The sequence below is a fragment of the Heloderma suspectum genome, chromosome 1 (genome assembly GCF_057233095.1).
Source record: "Heloderma suspectum isolate Gila_16-S chromosome 1, 16-S_ref, whole genome shotgun sequence".
In the NCBI taxonomy this organism is placed as follows: domain Eukaryota; kingdom Metazoa; phylum Chordata; class Lepidosauria; order Squamata; family Helodermatidae; genus Heloderma; species Heloderma suspectum.
The window spans coordinates 37,277,452-37,296,998 of NC_139458.1; the positions used below are offsets into that span (position 1 = coordinate 37,277,452).

At 40.8% G+C, this 19,547-nt stretch overlaps 1 protein-coding gene across 2 annotated transcripts in view; it reads left to right on the forward strand.

Annotated features, from left to right (window-relative positions):
- Window positions 1-19,547, forward strand: part of EML5 (EMAP like 5) — a 167,192-nt gene that overhangs the window by 123,343 nt on the left and 24,302 nt on the right. For both annotated transcript variants that reach the window (XM_084841133.1, XM_084841144.1), the window contains 6 exons: window positions 5,132-5,210; window positions 5,692-5,821; window positions 5,985-6,083; window positions 8,661-8,681; window positions 10,330-10,503; window positions 14,364-14,572. In XM_084841133.1, coding sequence (XP_084697259.1) covers window positions 5,132-5,210; window positions 5,692-5,821; window positions 5,985-6,083; window positions 8,661-8,681; window positions 10,330-10,503; window positions 14,364-14,572 — 712 coding nt within the window. The remainder of the gene's footprint in view (window positions 1-5,131; window positions 5,211-5,691; window positions 5,822-5,984; window positions 6,084-8,660; window positions 8,682-10,329; window positions 10,504-14,363; window positions 14,573-19,547) is intronic.

Consider the following 19,547-nt stretch of genomic DNA (forward strand, 5'->3'; position numbering starts at 1 on the left):
AGACAGTTACTTAAACTATTAAAAAAGAATAGAGCTGTTTTAGCTTCACATATTACAACATTCCCTGCAGAAGGAACTTTGGAATTAGTAGGAAATGTATGTGCACCATGTTCGGTCATTGTATATATAAGTAACCTGTGTATTATCATCCCACACAATGATCTGCATGTAGATGTTTGTGAAATTTGTACACATAAATAACCTTCCATGTACAAATGTTGTAGTGTGGAATATCCCCAATTTGTGTTCTTCTGATTATAACTCAAGCTATAATGGATTAAATTAATCTTCTAAGGTTCTATAGGGCTCTTTCACACAGTCAAGAGATTATTTGAACAGGCTAATTTGTTCTGCATGAATTGTCCCTTTGTCTTTTCAGCTGTAGCAGTCTAACATGGCTGCTCTTCTGAAATCTGAAGCTTTCCTGATTTTCCTTATTCGGAAACACAAAACTCTACCCTGCTGCAGATATATATTCATAAGTAAAAGATATTTAGCATGTATTCATCATTGATTACCATTTACTATTGCTTAGTAATTTCTTAGTAATTAATTAGCTGGACATTGCTTGAGAAAAAAAATTACTGGCCCCAGTTCAGAGATCTCCTTTGTTCATGTGAAGAGATTTTGCATCTACAGTATTGCTTCCCCCAATTCAGGCACTTTTTTTTTCCTCTAGAAGGAAATACTTCCAGCCCAGACTGAAACATATTGGAAAGTATATCTCTTTGCAGTGATGGTGTACTTGTGACCCTCCAGATGTTTTGGCTTACAACTCCCATCAGCCTTAGCCATCGTAACCAGTGGGGAGGGATCTTGGGAGTTGTAGGCCAAAACATCTGGAGGTCCACTAGTTGCCCCCCCATGGTATACTGTGATGGTTTGTGGAAAAATGCTAGTGCAGAACACTTATATAAACACTTATATAAACACTGGTGTAGTGGCAAGATGTAGAATCATGCCATTGAATAGAAACTCACTGGAGTGTTCCAGATATATGCATGGTTTCTGAGCAATTACATGTGAGTCTCCCCCCACTCCACCTGTTTTTTCCCTCCTGCCTGCTTGCACAGCAGTTTGCACAGCTGAGCACTCATTATTAATTATTATTAATTTAAAACATTTATATCATGTCTTTCTATTTAAAAATGCCAAAGGTGCCTAACAACATACATTTAAAAAAAGCAAAACATATCAGCAAATAATCATTGCACATCAACTAGTTGCAGTGTAAAGGCTGCAAAGAAGAGCAGAGAAACAGAGGGTCAAATTAGATGATGCATTAAGTGCATGATCATATTTCTGTGTCTTTACACATTTTGTATACAAATAGTCAAATATCAGGACTGTGTGTATGTGTGTGGGGGGGAGATAAGGCTTTCCTCCTGTGCTGTTTTCACAATAAAAATACGCCTCCTGAAGCTGCTATTGTCCCCACTCAGGAAGGTGCTATGGACATAAATAGCAGCTTTCCCTCTGGGGCAAATAAGTTCAGGGAGGGATTTTCAGTGGGAAAATGGCTGGGGGAGGAAGGTTTAACTGTCCCCCCATGCCCCAATCCCAGTCTGGATCAGATGGCTGTTATGTGGTGCACTCCTGTAAACATATATATGAACTCACACATGTTTGATGAGACATGCATTCACCACAAGGAATCTTTTGACATTGGCAAATAGAGTGTCTGGCTAAGAAGGCAATTCCCACTGAAAGAGATCCACACTGAGACAAGGTTGAATAGGATAAGATTTATTGAGGTGTATATGGCCTTGCCTCAAAATGGAGTCTGTACTGTTCACTCTGAGTGAGCTGCTTCGTAACATGGCTTTTTAAAAAAAAGATACAAAATTTGATCATAAATATAATTTAGTTTGACCCTGTAAATCATTTCTGCAGGTCTGAAATTCCTTGTCAGTTTTACCTCTATAATGAAGATGGAGAATTTCTTTGTACTTAACTGCAGAGGTGTGTGGAGATGTTTTAAGTTTCATCACTATTCTTTGCAGCCCCTGCATCAAGTAGCAGTAAAACTGACAGACCTGGGTGTTCCGTGCAGAAGATGAAATTGACAAGGCAGTTCTAAGCCCCTTGTGAATTTCAGTGCTACAGTAAAGGAACTTCTCTACTCACTGCAGGAATGGCGGGATAAATCTTTTCAGTTTCACTGCTTTTGTTGTTGTTGCCCCCTTTGTACATAACTTGTGCAAGATTTGGCACACCAAAGTGCATCTGACTTTTTTCTTTGAGCATCATGTGCAAGAGTTTTCACATTAGCTGTTGATATTTTTTTCTCTGATGAAAATTAAATTGGGTAGAAAAAGACACAAAAAGTTTCAGTATATTTGCTTGCCTCAGTGGATCTATGATACTGAACTTAGTGGATTAACAACATAAGAAGAGGCCTGCTAGATCAGACAAAAGGCTTTCTAGTCCAGCATCCTCCCACAGAGGCAATCCATATACTTTACCTTCCCATCCTGTCCTGTAATACAGATGGAAATGTGCATCTGCACCCACTATTTGGAACCACTGTGCCTAGGTATTGCTTGTGCATGACAGGTACACAACAGCTTGTGAATATCTCTAAATCCAGGTCAATATCAGAAGAAATGTTATAATCTAGCAGGGAAGCACTTATGAGTTAAACCCAAATAACATTTAAAAAGATATATTTATTTTATAGTTGCAGTAATCAACAAGAGTTTTAGAATAATTGATGCTACATTTTTATGCTTAGAATTCATTTTACCATTTTAAGTGATCTCTGTCTCCTATAATAAATTGACAGATTTATTATAGGTAGACAACAGGTAGCCCCAAACTCCATAACATGCCCATACTCCATTTTTTTCCATTAACCATTTTTGAGCATGAAGCCATGTTGCTCATGTAAAAATGTATTCACTATGTACTTCATGAGCAAATAGTTGCTATTGCAAGGGCAGTACATAAAGTAGGACTTAGCATGAACAATTATCCTTATTGTTATTTTTTAAGATATACATATTTAGAGTAGTATTTTGAAACTGCATCTTTGCCTTTTGTAATTTTATTTGCTTGCTAATAACCAGATTGTCATTCCCTCCCACAAGTCTGAAATCAAATCCAGTTTTCTAACACTACACAATGTCCCACTTAAAGCAAGAAAGTAGTAATTGGGGTGTGTGTGTGGAAACTGCCCAATTATATATTCTTGTGCCAAAACATTTTAACTTTGGTGTTCTAGAATTATCTGTTTCATTGTTCATGCTGTGATAACTTTATGACCCTGAAATTCCTCTTTCCAGGGAGCTCATGTCAGTGGATCCACTCTTCATCTTATGTTTTTCAAGTAGCTGTTTCTTCACATGCTAGGTGGCTTGGCTGCTACATTCTTTTTGGGTTCATTTTTTTTAATTCTAAACACTTTAGGATAAAAGTATATACTGTTTGTGGTGCTTACTCTGTTTGAACAGGCTGAGCCAGAAGGTTAACAGGCAGGGCTTATATGTTTGGCTTTTATTGATAAGCTCTAAGTTTGTGAAAGACTGGATACATATATATTCAAACTATTCTTATTTACCAATGACTGCCGCTGTTTTCTGGTACCTTTCATTGGTAAAACACTGTTCCTATTTTGCCCCTTATAAGATGTTGGGTGTGCCTTTAAAATTATTGTTAGTGTGCACAAACATGTACTATGGTTCTTCAGATTTCATTCCCTTCCCCCAGATCCCAGGAAATGAAGTATATGAAGGGGAATGCAAGTTGACTCCAGAAATGCCAGTGCACTGCTTTCCATTCCACCCCCACCATAACTACCTCTAAGATAGTAGGTGCTTATGAATGTAACAGATAGTAGAGTTGGAGCTATCCTCTACAAGAACAGATAAAATTAAACTTACTGTTGGCTATGCATAGTTTAAAAAAATAAACTGTTATCATCAGTTCATTCATACACCTGCTTCAGAAGCCAATGCAAGGCAAGCTATTCTAGAATGAATGAATGCAGCATACAGCAGGTGGTAAAAGGAATTCTATAATAGAGTGGGGAAGGGGACAGCATCTCTGGTAATGTTATATATGGGGAGGTGGGACTTAGCCCCCCAAAATCTCAAGGCAGCAGTTGTGAGTCTTGAGTCAGAAAAGCATATTCAGTTCAGATGATTAATTCGTTAAGGCTGCAATCCTATGCATTCTTAACTGGAAGAAAGCACCACTGAACACAGTGGGAGCTACTTCCAAGGAAACATGGATAGGATTGTGCTGTGAGTTACTTACAGTGGTATTTACAATCACAAGTGAGACCCTGCAACAAAACGTTGAAGTGTATCTCTGCAGTTTGTATGTTGCCTGAGCCTATAAGAGGTTGAAAAATAAAAGTCAGTATCAAAGACAGGAGTCTCTGCTCTAATTTAGGTCTTACTTCAGGTGCAATTTTTAAAACACTTCTGAACATCTAAAAAGTGCAACCAGTCTGCATGCAAGTCAGTAGAGCACAAGGCTTCTGCATGCTTGGTTTGGCCTGGGAGGTGCTCTGAAAGGGCAATTTAAGTAGCCCCATTTCTGGCCCATGATATAGTGGTGGACTACATTGCAGGGCTGCTGTGAAGTGCACTCTCTCTCAGCACAGGCCTCCATTCTGAAATAAGGGTATAACAGTGAATACACAGCAGGGTTGTTGTATACTACTCTCTCAGTCAAACCTGCAATGTAGGGATAAAAGCAATGGATAGTAATGACGGTTGTTGTAAGCTACTCTTTCAGCTTCAGCACAGCCTCAACCTACATTAGGGGTCTAATACCTCTAGACAGTACGGTAGAGTTCTGCAAACCACTGAGAGCCTGACCTACAGTATTCAATGTGCACCAAAGTGCTTGGCTGTCATAAGTCACTGTCCCAGCCACAGCCCTTTCCAACCTGCAATATGGAAATAGTGAACTGCATTTGCTTGGAACTTGCATTAACAGGGTTATTTTTTTTTTAATGTTTCACTCTAAATCAGAACCTATTATTTATTTTAAAAAATGGTCCCTGTGGTAGCTGCTAAGTATATTAACAGTTTTCTCTATTTAGGTGACAGTTCAGAAGATGCTGTTTTAGTACTGAGTGGGTGACGGACAACCTTTTCTTATTCACAGTTCTTTGTTTCAGACCACCAGTTAGTAGGGCATTGCCTCAGCCTGAAAAGCTTCAGACAAATAATGTTGGGAAAAAAAAGAGGCCAATAGAGGTAAGGAAAATTGTTCTCTTTAACACCCTCATTTTAACTTTGCTTTAGCAAACCAAATAGGGGTCTAATATACATCTCATTAAAGAGCTTCTTTAAACAGATGTCAGAAGCCCATTTTGGATGAGCAGGGGGAATAAGTGATAAGGCAGTGGTCTGTTACATAATTCGTTCTGTATCTATTTGGAAGGATCTTCTAGTAGCCCAGAAAGGTTGGTAAAATGGAAGGGGCACTACAGGGATAAAGCTGAGGAGTGGACTGGACTCCTCTACAAGTAGAATGGTTAGAGAACATTTCCCCTGGTTTTCTCTAAAACGTAAGTGGTGAAGTAGGTTATAGGACCCTTGATGTTTTAAGACCCTGTTCAAATAAAAATCAAGTTCATTTAATAGTCTTGTACAGTACAGTTTAAAGATAAACCAAGTTTTATATTCTTTATTCACAAGCTTTAAAACTGTGGTGGTCATACATCTGTTTCCTTAGGATCTAGTGCTGGAGCTGGTGTTTGGATATCGAGGGAGAGATGGCAGGAACAATGTGCACTATTTGAATGATGGTGCTGATATAATTTATCACACTGCATCTGTTGGGATTCTGTACAATGTGGCAACAGGTAGGAAACATACATACCTTTTAAAAGAACACAGTATAATGTCCAGAAGATTATTCATACTCCCCTGTGTATTGACACTGTTTTTCTGTTCTTTTCCCCTCTCCTTTACCCCTCATGGATATGATGTTGTATTTTAAATAATATGCTATATTTTTCTCTTTAGGCTCTCAGTCTTTTTACCAGGAACATAATGATGATATTTTGTGCCTCACTATAAATCAGCATCCCAAGTTCATCAACCTTGTGGCAACTGGCCAAGTAGGTATGTTTGTATTTTTTTTAAAAAAGATATTAATATGTAAGCATGAACAGTTAGCCATGTGAGTTCATAGAAGGAAGAAAGCATTTGATTATGCTGCTTCTATTAGTACGAATGTTACTCAGTTACCTGTGCCGACTATATTCTTTCTTGTATCACTAAAAAATTATTAAAATCTTATTGATGCTTTCAGGATGCCAATGCTATTATTTTCATTGTACCATTTATCAAAATGATTTTTAAACTGTTGAGCCCCATTTAAACACAAATCATTTTTTTTTATTCCACACCTGCTAGAATGTACACTATTATGTGCAACATGCACAAAACTCTTTCAACTAGCAAAATGCCATTACGATGAAATATAGGGAGGATTTTTATATTGCAGGGACCCTTTCTGGTACAAAGCAGGTCTGTGTATTCTGCAGATAGACACTGCACACACATGTGCACGTGCACACACAGACACACAATACCACATGCTTTGTCTGTGAAAGCTGAGAAACAACAAAAATGTTGTTTGTACCTTCACATCAGTACTAAGCCCACACAGATAATTAAGTAATCCTACAGTGAGCTGTTACACTCCAGCTTGGCCATCTGTATCATCCTGGTGGATGATAAGGAGGATTTTACCATGCATCAGGTGCAGCTGTATGGTAAAAAGTTGTCAGTAATAGCATTATATTGTTTCTGTGCATGTCAGTGGTCATTCACTTATCTAGGAGAAGAAAACCTACAATACATATTTAAAGCAGAGAACTAGTATAGATTAAAAAGGACTGAGGTAAAAAAAGAAAACTCTTTCAGATATACAAGTTTCACATTTGATTATGTAGTTAAAAAAACAAAAACAAAAAACACACAAAAGTGCAATAATTGTAAAATGGTGATTGTAAATAATCCAGTGCACAACAATCGGAACAAATCATACTCAGGTTACTCTATTGTATGAAGATCAGCTGTCAAGAACAAATCATGTAATGTCTGGGGGCTGACATAATGGGGGCTGGCAAGCCTGCCACACACCCAGAAGGAGAAAACAGCTGGGTGTGTGGCAGGCTTGCCAGCCCCTGTGGTAAGCTGGGCCTGGAAGCCACACCATCAGGCTGCCTTAGGAGGATCGCCACTGTGGAGGAGCAGGAAGCCCAATCCCATTTCCCCTTCCAAATCAATCCAGCCCAATTCCAGAAAGTTGTGGCTTTTAGCAACAGCAAATGAATCTTGCCAAACAATCGGCTGTAATTCTGTTATGAAATGCCTATTTACTACATTACAACAACAATAATGTTGCTATGGGGAAGGCAAAAACCCTACACCACTGTGCCAGTTGTGGATGCAGGTAAAATTCCTTCCCAACCCCATTAACCTGTGGCTAACTCTTGTTCATAGCAAGGTAACAATCACTTTTTAGGAGTCAGTGGGTGGGAAAGTTGGTGACAGAAGTGCTGAAGCTGTGGTTTGGGCCTACATTTATAGATTAGAGGTGAACCAGATTCCACCCCAAAGCCCCACCCCCACTGAGCCAGTTGGAGCCCTGATTGGCTCCCACCAGTACAAGCCCAAGGTGGCCACCCAGAGGCTCAGTGGCAAAACAGCCATGAGTCACAGCCAGTCCCCTCCTGTCTCCACACCCATGCGCCTGCACAAAATTGGCTCCCAGGTAATCAGGGAGCTACTGCTTTGATTTAAATGGCAAGATTTAAGGCATGTTCCTTGATCCAGCAATTGATTCCTAATGTAGGAGCTCATATACAAGCACAGAATTCCCTGTATTTCCCCATTCAATGGAAGGAGGCAATCTACAATTTCAAAAGAATTTATTTATACACAGATCTCCCTCCATGTAAATGAATGGTGACCCTGCATACATAAGATTTCCATCTGTATGCAAGAACACACATGGAACTCTGAATCTGAGTTCCATGAGCTTAATAGCACAGAAAATATATATCTAGCCTTGAAATTATTACACAAATAATTACTGGATCAATTGTCTTTGGGTTTTAGAGACACCTTGAGTTGGTTCAGATGTAATATTCCGTGGGATTATTGGGAGTATGTTGTTTAGGCTGCAATCCTATGCATGTTTAGACAGAAAAAGTCCTACAACTCCCAGCATTCTCCAGCCAAACAAGCTGGTTGGGAAATGCTGGGAGGTGAAGGACTTTTTGCTGTCTAAACATGCATAGGTTTGCACTCTTAATTATTTACTTCCAGTTTAGCACAAACTATAGTTTGCTATCACAACTAAACCACAAATTATGGTTTGCAATGCTGGATTGGATGGCAAACACAAACCACTCTTGAGACACTGTTAACTGTAGCAGAAAACTATGGTTCATGACAAACAGGAAGTAACTAATTGAATTGGAATGAGCAAGAGGAAAGAGGAAGTACACAAGCCGAAGGCTCATTTATCTAACACCAAGCCAGTGTTTCATTTTAGATATACTTACCACAGAATTGATACTATAAGATGACGATTCTGAACTCAAAACATGTACTTTATACCACATATATTTTAGTTATTATCTTCATTCTGGTTGTAATTATTTTTCTGCTGCTTTTCCATTACAGGAGACTCAGCAGATATGTCAGGTAAGGGAAACAAAATTTTAACATCTTCAGCGATAACTAGGCTTTTCGGGGCGAGGGGGTAGTTACTTACAGTATTGTAGGTAGGTTAATTGAGTATATTTCCATGATATTCAAACACACCATTAATTTATTATAACTAAATACAAAATTCAGCAGATTATAAATATATAAGATTTCCTTTAGTTTGAAATCAAAGCATTCATTTTAACACATTTTAGTTTTATTTTATTATACTCTTCCTTTGTTTTGTTAAGTGATAAACCATTTCTAGCCTATATTTTTACTTACATACCTATACATTCATAATGTTTCTGGAAAATTATTGGGGCTGACAACAAATGTTTCTTTTAGAAATGATTATTGTTTTAAATTTAGCTATTCACTGATGAGGCCTTGGTGACTGAGTTAATACAGAAATCATCTTTCACGTTTACTGTATTGTTGTCATACAGTTTTTACCAGTCATCTAAAAGTATCAATTGCATCAAATTCATTTTGTGGAATTTCATTTTGTTCCTTTTGAATCATAGTCTTAACAATAAGTTGTTTCCCAACTGTGATCTTGTATTTTTGTTACCATCTTGCATGAATTAGTAGTCATGTTTATAGTTGTCTATGAACCATCCTACAGAAAAGGATAATGCACATGCTTCCATACATAGAATGGCTGTTATTTCTTCTTTTATCCATGTAACTCCTACATTTATATATCTTGAGCTACTGATATATCACTACAGCACACAACCGGGGGCATACGAAGTGTCTCAGGAAAGTATCTTTCTCCTGGGATGTGTGGTGAGCACAGAAGATCAGCTTTTTAGACTCCACAATCTATGGTGATCCCTGTCAACCATTGCCACAATCCAGTATATTGTCAAATTCACTTAAGACCACTATTTATTTATTTATGTATTTATTTATTTAATTTATTTCTAAACTGCCCAATGGCTGAAGTTCTCTGGGCGGTTCACAAAAATCAAACCGTTAAAGTCAACTCAGTGCTGGATTGTGACTCATTTGGGCCCACAGAAATTGTGTGGTGTTAAAACAATGCTCCAAATATACAGGAGAATTGTCTGGATAAAGCCTTACTGCAGATGATATTCCCATAGACTATAGACTTGTACAGGCTATTTTCATTCATGCATCCCAATGCACTTTATATAGATATCTATAATGTAGTACACAAATGACATGCTATGTTATTAACTGGTATTGGAAGAAATTCAAAGTGTATGGAGCTCCTGCCAGCAGAGCACATTCAGGAGCAGAGTCTTACTGTATTGTCAGTAAAGGATATTACCAAAATTCCTATTTCATAAATGGTTTAACAGGCCATGATGACCCATATGTAAAGACTGGTGATAGGTTTATGATAGTCTAAACTTATCAACTGAATTTTTGCAACTTTTGTATTGAATGGCAGTGTCAGCTTTAGAAAATAAGCTTTGTTCTATTTATTTAGTTATTAATAATACTTATATACCAGTTAATATAATAGAATTTCCAAGTGGTTCACATATACAAAACGTTGAGAGGTGGTGTTTTTTGGGGTTTTTTACTAAAATCATTCTGAGGTTTTAAGTGTTAAAAATCCTATAAGCTTTCACTAACAAAATGACTTACTGATGTTCATATATTTGTTTAGCTACAGCACCTTGTATTCACATATGGGATGCCATGAACAAACAGACACTGTCTGTTTTGCGATGCTACCACTCAAAAGGAGTTTGTTCAGTCAGTTTTAGTGCCACTGGCAAGCTTCTTCTCTCTGTAGGGCTGGATCCTGAACATACCATTACCATTTGGAAGTGGCAGGAAGGTAGGAAAGTATTTTGTTTATAAAAAACACATTTATATTTTGAATATAAAATTGATATGAATTGATTGAAGACACTCCCCAGAAAAATTCACGTATTTCGCAGATGTGGACCTGAATTTGTCATCTGGTGTACACTTGGCAGGGAGCTGCAGCCTGTATAATACATGTTTTTTGTTTCATTTTTGCATTCATGCTTTATATCTGCCTTCCCGACCTGGTGCCCTCCAGATGTGTTGGATTACAATTGCCATGATCCCCAGCCAGCATTATTAATGGCCAGATGGTTTGCGGATGATGTGAGGGCTAGTCTTATACATCTGGAGGGCACCGGGTTGGGGAAGGCTGCTTTATATAAATGGCACACAGATGGAGCTGGCTTTGACTATATAGACTCTTCAGGTTCAACATTATGCAGAGAAATTAGAATTATGCAATGTTTAAATGCGATCTTCAGGGCAATGGAGACTTCTCGTTTTAAAAAATGGCATCAAAGCCTGCGGGACCAGAAATATTGGAACAAAGATAACTGTTTTGGCAGTTGGCCTCTGTACACCACCACATTGAAGTTGAAAGGAAACACGCCCAGATGGGAGCAAAGTCAGGACTTTCAGCTGTAATTCAAGGGGTTTGGCAAAAGTGGGGCACTAACCATTCAGGAAGGACAGCCAGTGGCATACACACACACCCATTGTTGGTGGCTCATAAGTAATGGAACAAACCAACATCATTTCAAACTTAAGGATCACCTTTAATACCTGGATGAAAATCCTTTGCAGTCAATGACTTCCTGAAGTCTGGAACCCATGGACATGACCAAATGCTGAGTTTCCTCCCTCGACATGCTTTGCCAGGCCTTTACTGCAGCTGCCTTCAGCTGCTGCTTGTTTGTGGGTCATTCTGCCTTCAGTCTTGTCTTCAGTCAGTGAAAAGCATGCTCTATTGGGCTGAGATCAGGTGACTGACTTGGCCATTGAAGAACATCCCACTTCTTTGCCTGGAGAAACTCTTGGGTAGCTTTTGCTGTATGTTTTGGGTCATTATCCATCTGCAATATGAAGCGGCGTCCTATCAGTTTGGCAGCATTCGGCTGAATCTGAGCAGAAAGTATAGCCCTATACACTTCAGAATACATCCTGCTGCTTTTATCAGCAGTCAGGTCATCAACAAACACCAGTGACCCGGTTCCATTGGCAGCCATACATGCCCATGCCATAACACTGCCTCCACCATGTTTGACAGATGATGTGGTATGCTTTGGATCATGAGCTGTTCCTTTCCTTCTCCATACTTTTCTCTTCCCATCATTCTGGTACAAGTTAATCTTGGTTTCATCAGTCCAAATAATCTTATTCCAGAACTGGGCAGGCTTTTTAACGTATTTGCTGGCAAAGGCTAATCTGGCCTTTCTGTTCTTGAGCGTTACCAGTGGTTTGCACCTTGTTGTGAAGCCTCTGTATTTACATTCATAAAGCTGTCTCTTGACTGTAGATGTTGACAATGACATGCCTCCCTCCTCAAGAGCATGCTTGACCTGGCTAGATGTTGTGAAAGGGTTCCTCTTCACCATGAGCAGAATTCTGTGGTCATCCACTTTAGTTGTCTTCCGTGGTCTTCCAGGCCTTTTGCTGTTGCTGAGCTTGCCAGTTTATTCCTTCTTTTTCAGGATGTTCCAAACTGTTGTATTGACCACTCCCATTGTTTTTGCTATCTCTCTGATGGGTTTATGTTGTTTCCTCAGCCTAATGATGGCCTCCTTCACTCGCATGGACACCTCTTTGGACCTCATGTTGGGAGTTCCAGTGAACAGCTACCAAATGCAAACGTAACACTCAGAACCACCTCCAGGCCTTTTATCTGCTTGATTGGTCATGGGGTACCCAGGAAACAGACCACACCTGGCCATGCAGCTGCTTGTCAGCCATTTGTTCCATTACTTATGAGCCACCAATGATGGGTGTGTGTGTATGCCACTTCCTGAATGGTTAGTGCCCCACTTTTGTCAAACCCCTTGAATTACAGCTGAAAGTCCTGACTTCGGTCCCATCTGGGTGTGTTTCCTTTCAACTTCAGTGTGGTGGTGTACAGAGGCCAACTGCCAAAACAGTTATCCTGGTTCCAATATTTCTGGTCCTGACTGTATTCTTTGGTACATTCGTCTTTTCTGCCATAATGACTAACCAGTTCAAACATAATTTGTATTTCAGATTATTGGAAGCTGCTGAAAAGTATTAAAATGCTGTTGCCTTTGGAAATAGACCATATGAATGTAGATACTTTGGTTGTTTAGAATATTAATTTGTTTAGAAAACTATTTAAAAAAAAACATTTGAGGGCAGATCAGTTAAATCACTTGATGAAGAGCATTGAGGCAGGGCTGGCTCCAAATGTTTTGGTAGGAAGGGTCAGCAAGATACTGTCTGTGGCAGTGGCAGCAGCACCTCCTCTTATTCAAGTGCCATACAGAAGGTACGTGGGGCAGCAGCTGTTTGCAGCTGCTGTTCACCTGCATTGTTCCAGCTCCTGATGCTGGTCCTGCATTGAGGCCAATTTTAGACATTATATTGAGGCCTGTTAGGGCACTTTTACTACTTAATTGGTCTTCTTAGATCAGGGTTAGGCAAATGTTTGGGGTTGTGAGCACATTTGGCAATTTGAGAAACTGTCCTGAGCACCACCACAGAATGGCTGCCATGAGAGGTGTGGCAAAGGGCAAGTAACTTGCTCAAAAGAATGAGTAAAAGCAATGCCAGTTCTAGTTTTTGAGGGCCGTCAGACAATTCACCCTCAATAGGCCCTCTCACTCCATGAGTCTACCTTCTCACTGCCATTGTTAACAGCTGTTATTGCCCTTCCTCCTCTTTCTCAGCATTGCTACCACTTGCTTGCTTGACAGATAGAGAGCCAGTGAGCAAGTAGGCAATGGCATCTACTCGTCCTCCTTCTCACCACCATCATTGTCCAGGCCAGAGTGAGAAGCAGATGAACAAGCAGGTTGCAATGGTGAAGAGGAGGCACAAGTCTGGGCAGCTGTTGTCAGCTTGACCCTGCTGGGGTGTGGGCCAACCATACCTACCCTTGATGCTGGCCCTGAGTACAAGGCAGAGGTGGGGTCTGAGCCCCAACATACTAAACAACTCATTTGAACCCAGTTTTCAGCAGGGCAACTAGTGGTATTTCTGAAGCTTGGCAGGTTACAGAATTAGAATAGTGATAATAATATTGTCGTACTTTGCAAGATTGCATTACAACATGGTAACATATGTGAATTGATTTGAACTCTCTAAAGCACTATAAAGTAGCCTGGTTTTTAATTATTATTATTATTAGTAGTAGTAATGGTATTATAGTTGTAGTAGTACTACTACTACCACCATGAGCAAAAAAAGTGACCCAATGTCTAACTTGGTTTTTAGGAAGAAATGGGCATAATGGTGGAGAGCAATGATGTCAGAACTACAACTTTCCATTGACTTGAAACTTCAGAACATTATGGGCAGTATCCTATACTCACACTGTGCCTTCGCTAGTTCTGTTGCACCAGTAGGACCCGCTGCTAATGCAACAGGAACTAGTGGTTCCTGAAACAATCCCAGAAACAAGCAGAAACACTCGTTTCCAGATCAGGACAGGTCAGTGGGGTGCCCTTCTGTGAGCTCTGCAGACCTGCCCCATTCTGTAAATGAGTGTTTCCACTCACTTCCAGTTGTTTCAGGAATCGCTAGTTCCTGTTGCACTACTGGTAGATCCTACTGGGACATGGGCAGCTTAGGCAGTGCCCATTGTCAGATATAATTCCTTTTCACTACATATTGGTATATTTATATATATGTGACTAAAGTACAACTAATTCTTCCCATTAGGTGCCAAAATTGCCAGTAGAGCTGGTCATAATCAGCGTATTTTTGTAGCAGAATTCAGGCCTGACTCTGACACACAGTTCGTTTCAGTAGGAGTAAAACATGTGAGATTCTGGACCCTTGCCGGAAGAGCACTTCTGAGTAAAAAAGGACAAACAAGTTCAATAGAAGATGCACGAATGCAGACAATGCTGTCTGTAGCATTTGGAGCTGTACGTAATTTAAAATATAATTTTGAAATATTTATATTTATTAAAACCATTCTTTCTGTCTTTGATGCGTCCATGTTTTAATTACAGTACTCATATGTATGTCCTTTCTGCCTTAGGCAGCAATCCTATGGTTCTTGGGAAGCCATGAATCGGGCCATAGGAGATCTGCTCTCACAAGCCTCCTGGATGGACTTTAAATTCAGAAACCTTTGGTGCAGAAACCTCCACTTCCCTTACTGCTCTGCCATCAGTGCTCTCATGGCAGTAATGGCAAAAAGAGGGCGTGCCAGCATGGATCCAGGGATGCTTTGGATCTGCTGAATCCAAAGTCCTCCCATTTCCTTTACATGCCCTCAGAATGGGGGGGAAAGGCCATTCCTAGAACTGGCAAACTTGTTTTCCCTCCAAATGCCCCCGCTGTTCTGCCCTGTTGCCGTAAACTGGGCACGGCTTTGGAAGTGGTGGTTCATCCACCATGGATTCTCTCCACCTACCCTTTTTGGATTTCTCAAACCTAATTTACATTACAGATAATTGGAAGCTGCTGAATATTATAAAATGCTGTCCCCTTTGGAAATAGACTGTATGAATGCAGGTACTTTTGTTGTTTAGAAAATGAATTTATTTAGAAAACTAACATTTGTGGAAAGTTCTAGTGGTAATTTAGACTTCTTTGATTTAGGTTAGCTCTAGAGAGTTTAGAAGAGTGTTTATACTTCAACACAATCAGGCATGAGGTATTATTTTTCAGATTTGGTCAATAAACTGGATAAACGTGACATGATAACTATGTGAGGAAGTTGCAACTCCATAGAGAATCTGTCATCTGTAGCATTTGCAGAGTGTTAAAGCAAGGTTACTACTTCCCCATAATAACGAAATGTGGGGTAGCAAGGGCATGCAGTTGCCTCTCAGTGTATTTGTTAAGAGACCACCATACCACAGTCATCTGATTTCACTAATTGAGAAGGCAGAAGCAGAAGTGGAGGGTGATGCTTCTTTTCGGTGATTCTGTTCTTTGTTAGGATGTTCTCATAAATCTTGCATGTGTAGCATATTCTTTAAAGCACTTCCATGTCTGTAGAGTTAAAGAAGACGTGAAAGTATTGCAGGCTATCTAGTCTATCATTTTCAAAAGTGTAGGAGACGATATTGTCTATAGATCCCTAAGAAGGAAAAAAAAAAGTAGATCTCAAATCAGTTCCTGAAGAATAATGTGTTGGTGCACTGTCCAACCAATTTTGACAAAATATGCATATACTTGAGATACTGAAGAGACTGTGATTCAGATGTAATACTGCTTGATCATTAAACCATGGGGATAGGCAACCTGGTGTCCTCTAGATATTTTGGAGTGCAACTCCCATAAACCCTGACCATTGGCCATGCTGGCTGGGGCTTAAGGAAGTTGTATGAAGGGAGAGGAAGGGGGAGCAACTACAGTGTTTTCTTAAATGGCCTTATCTGGTAGCCACTTGCCTAATGTCTGAGGACAAGAGCACCTAGAGGAGGGCTACTGAAGATGATCTTAATTGAAAGATTCTTAATTCTTGGTTCTAAGGGAAGCAAAAGCTGAGTGTAGTCAAATGCGTACCCTGGATTTAGGAAAGCTGATTTTAATAAACTCAGAACAATGATCAGTAAGGTCCCATGGTGAGTGACTCTAACAAGAAAAGGAGTCCAAGATGGGTGGGAACTTTTAAAAAAGGAAATTCTCAAGGCACAATTACAAGCAATTCCAACAAGAAGAAAAGGTGGAAGACAACAGAAGAAGCCCATGTGGCTTCACAAAAGGCTTAGAGAAAACAAAAAAGGACACATATAGGAAGTGGAAGGAAGGCCAAGCAACAAAGGAAGAGTACAGGTAGTTAGCACAGAATTGCAGGGATGGCGTCAGGAAGGCTAAAGCTGACAACGAGCTGAGGTTAGCAAGGGATGCTAAAAGCAGCAAAAAGGCTTTCTTCAGCTATGTGCATAGTAAAAGACAGAGGAAATAAATGGTGGTTCAGCTATTAAACAGGATGGCAAAATGATAACAGATGACAAAGAAAAGGCAGAAGTGCTCAATTCTTACTTTGGCTCAGTCTTCTCCCAAAAGAGGGTCTATGACCCTCCTGGTAAAGGCTGTACAGTACAGGCTGAAGGGGCAGGATTGCAGCTTGAGATGGATAGGCATATGGTCAAGGAACACCTAATGACTTTGAATGAGTTCAGATCTCCAGGGCCAGATGAACTGCACCCTAGAATAGTAAAGGAACTGGCAGAAGAACTCTCAGAACCATTGTCTATTTGAGAAATCATGGAGGACGGGTGAAGTGCCAGATGACTGGAGGAGGGCTAATGTTGTCCCTATCTTCAAAAATGATAAAAAAGAGGAACCTGGGAGTCTGACATCAATCCCTGGGAAAAGTCTGGAGCAGATTATGAAGCAATCCATCTGTAAGTACCTTGAAAACAATGCAGTGATTACTCGAAGCCGACACGGATTTGTCAAGAACAAATCCTGCCAGATGACTCTGATGATCTGATCTCATTTTTTGATCAAGTAACCTCCCTTGTGGACTGTGGGAATGCTGTAGACATAATATACCTTGACTTCAGCAAAGCTTTCAACAAAGTGCCCCATTATATCCTGATGAGCAAACTAGCTAAGTGGGCTAGATGAAACAACGATCCGGTGGATCCACAGTTGGCTACAGAATCGGACTCAAAGAGTGCTTATCAAGGGGATCTTCTCAAACTGGGGAGAGGTAACGAACGGGATACCGCAGGGCTCAGTCCTGGGTCCAGTGCTCTTCAACATTTGTATTAATGACTTGGAGGAGGAGGTGCAGGGAATGCTGATCAAATTTGCAGATGACACCAAATTGGGCGGGATAGCTAATACTTTGGAAGACAGAAACAAAATTCAAAGCGATCTAGATAGACTGGAGCGCTGGGCAGAAAACAACAGAATGACATTTAACAGGGAGAAATGCCAAGTTCTGCACCTAGGAAAAAGAAACCAAATGCACATTTACAAGATGGGGGATATGTGGCTCAACAACATTACAAGCGAGAAGGATCTTGGAATTGTTGTAGACCACAAGCTGAATATGAACCAACCATGTGATGTGGCTGCAAAAAAGGCAAATGCTATTTTGGGCTGCATTAATAGAAGCATAGCTTCCAAATCCTGGGAAGCACTAGTTCCCCTCTACTCAGCACTGGTTAGGCCTCATGTGGAGTACTGTGTCCAGTTCTGGGCACCACACTTGAAGAAGGATACAGACAAACTGGAGAGGGTTTAGAGGAGGGCAACAAAGATGATCAGGGGACTGGAAACAAAGCCCTATGAGGAGAGACGGAAAGAACTGGGCATGTTTAGCCTTGAGAAGAGGAGACTGAGGGGAGGTATGATAGCACTCTTCAAGTACTTGAAAGGTTGTCACAGAGAGTAAGGCCAGGATCTCTTCTTGATCATCCCAGAGTGCAGGACACGGAATAATTGGCTCAAGTTACAGGAAGCCAGATTCCAGCTGAACATCAGGAAAAACCTCCTGACTGTTAGAGCAATATGACAATGGAACCAATTACCTAGGGAGGCAGTGGGCTCTCCCACCCTGGAGGTATTCAAGACGAGGCTGGACAGCCATCTGTCAGGAATGCTCTGACTTGGATTCCTGCATGGAGCAGGGGGTTGGACTCGATGGCCTTGTAGGCCCCTTCCAACCCTACTATTCTATGATTCTATGACACTTGTTCTTTTGTCAAGCTTTCACTAAGCAGTTCAGCCACAATCAATCCACCTGGCCATGCTGCACTGTGGGACCAGGCCTTGAAGGCAGTGGACACTGCTCCTCAACCTAGAAAAGGGAGGACGTCGACAAAAAATGTCCAAGGTGTTGAAGGACCCCCCTCTCCCCAATTGGGGTGTCAGAGACCCTACCCCATCTTAACATGGCTACTTCGGTGGTTCTGGGATCAAGATTTCTGTCACTGCTGGCCACCTCTAAGGCTGTTTGTACTGACCTACCAACACTGGGCCAATCATTGAACATTGCTGCAGCTAAAAAAACTGTCTAAAAGGGCAAGATAAGCCACTCCACTCAGAACTGAGGGAAAAGAAGAAGAAAAAAATCACAGCCTCAGTACCGATACCACCTATGCCTATCATGCTACCGGTGATACCAGCTACACCACTGTTGCTCAATTCACCCATTTCGGTGTGTTGATGGCAAACACTGGATCTGACACAGGCACCTAGCCACTGGAGGTTCCTCTGCTTTTGACCTCCGTGTCGGAAGGCAAGATTCAAAAAGCGTCTCTGGACCCTCACTATGAAAACAGCCTGATACTAGGTGAAGCCAATCACCTTCTAATCACATGCCCCATCCACCATCTGAAGGGAGTCTCCCAATTAGGCTTTGGGAGGCTACTTCTACTCCAAATGAAGAGGTTGGGTTCTGTGGCAAGAGCAGCCTCAGTATCGATCATGATCACCATATTCTGACTGGGGCAGATGATCTCCACCCCACTGGGATCCTCCCTGACAGCGATATTGTGTCAAAGAGCTCATTGGAGGCACAACATGGATGTTGGTGGGGACACATACCAGTCACGCCACTTTTAGCCAATGGATTATTTGCCTGAATAGTATTGATCCACTCCATCAGCTACAGTGTCAAGGTAACCACCAGATGGGGAAACTTTCTTGGTCCCTTTGTACCACCAGTGACTGTTTTAAGATGGATAACAGTAGTTGTTCCCATGATACCACCAATGGAAATGACAAGTACAGCACCTCCTGGATCACTGCTCACTATGCTACCTAGTACCTATGCAGGACAGGGAGAACAGAATTAGCCTGGCACTGAAAAGATAGCAGTGCGGGTGCCAGTGAGCTTCCCTTGGGAGAGCTAATCCAAAACCAGTGAAGGCAAGAGAGGGCTGGTGTAATATGGTCATAACTCCTGGTCCCAGTTAGAACTGTTGC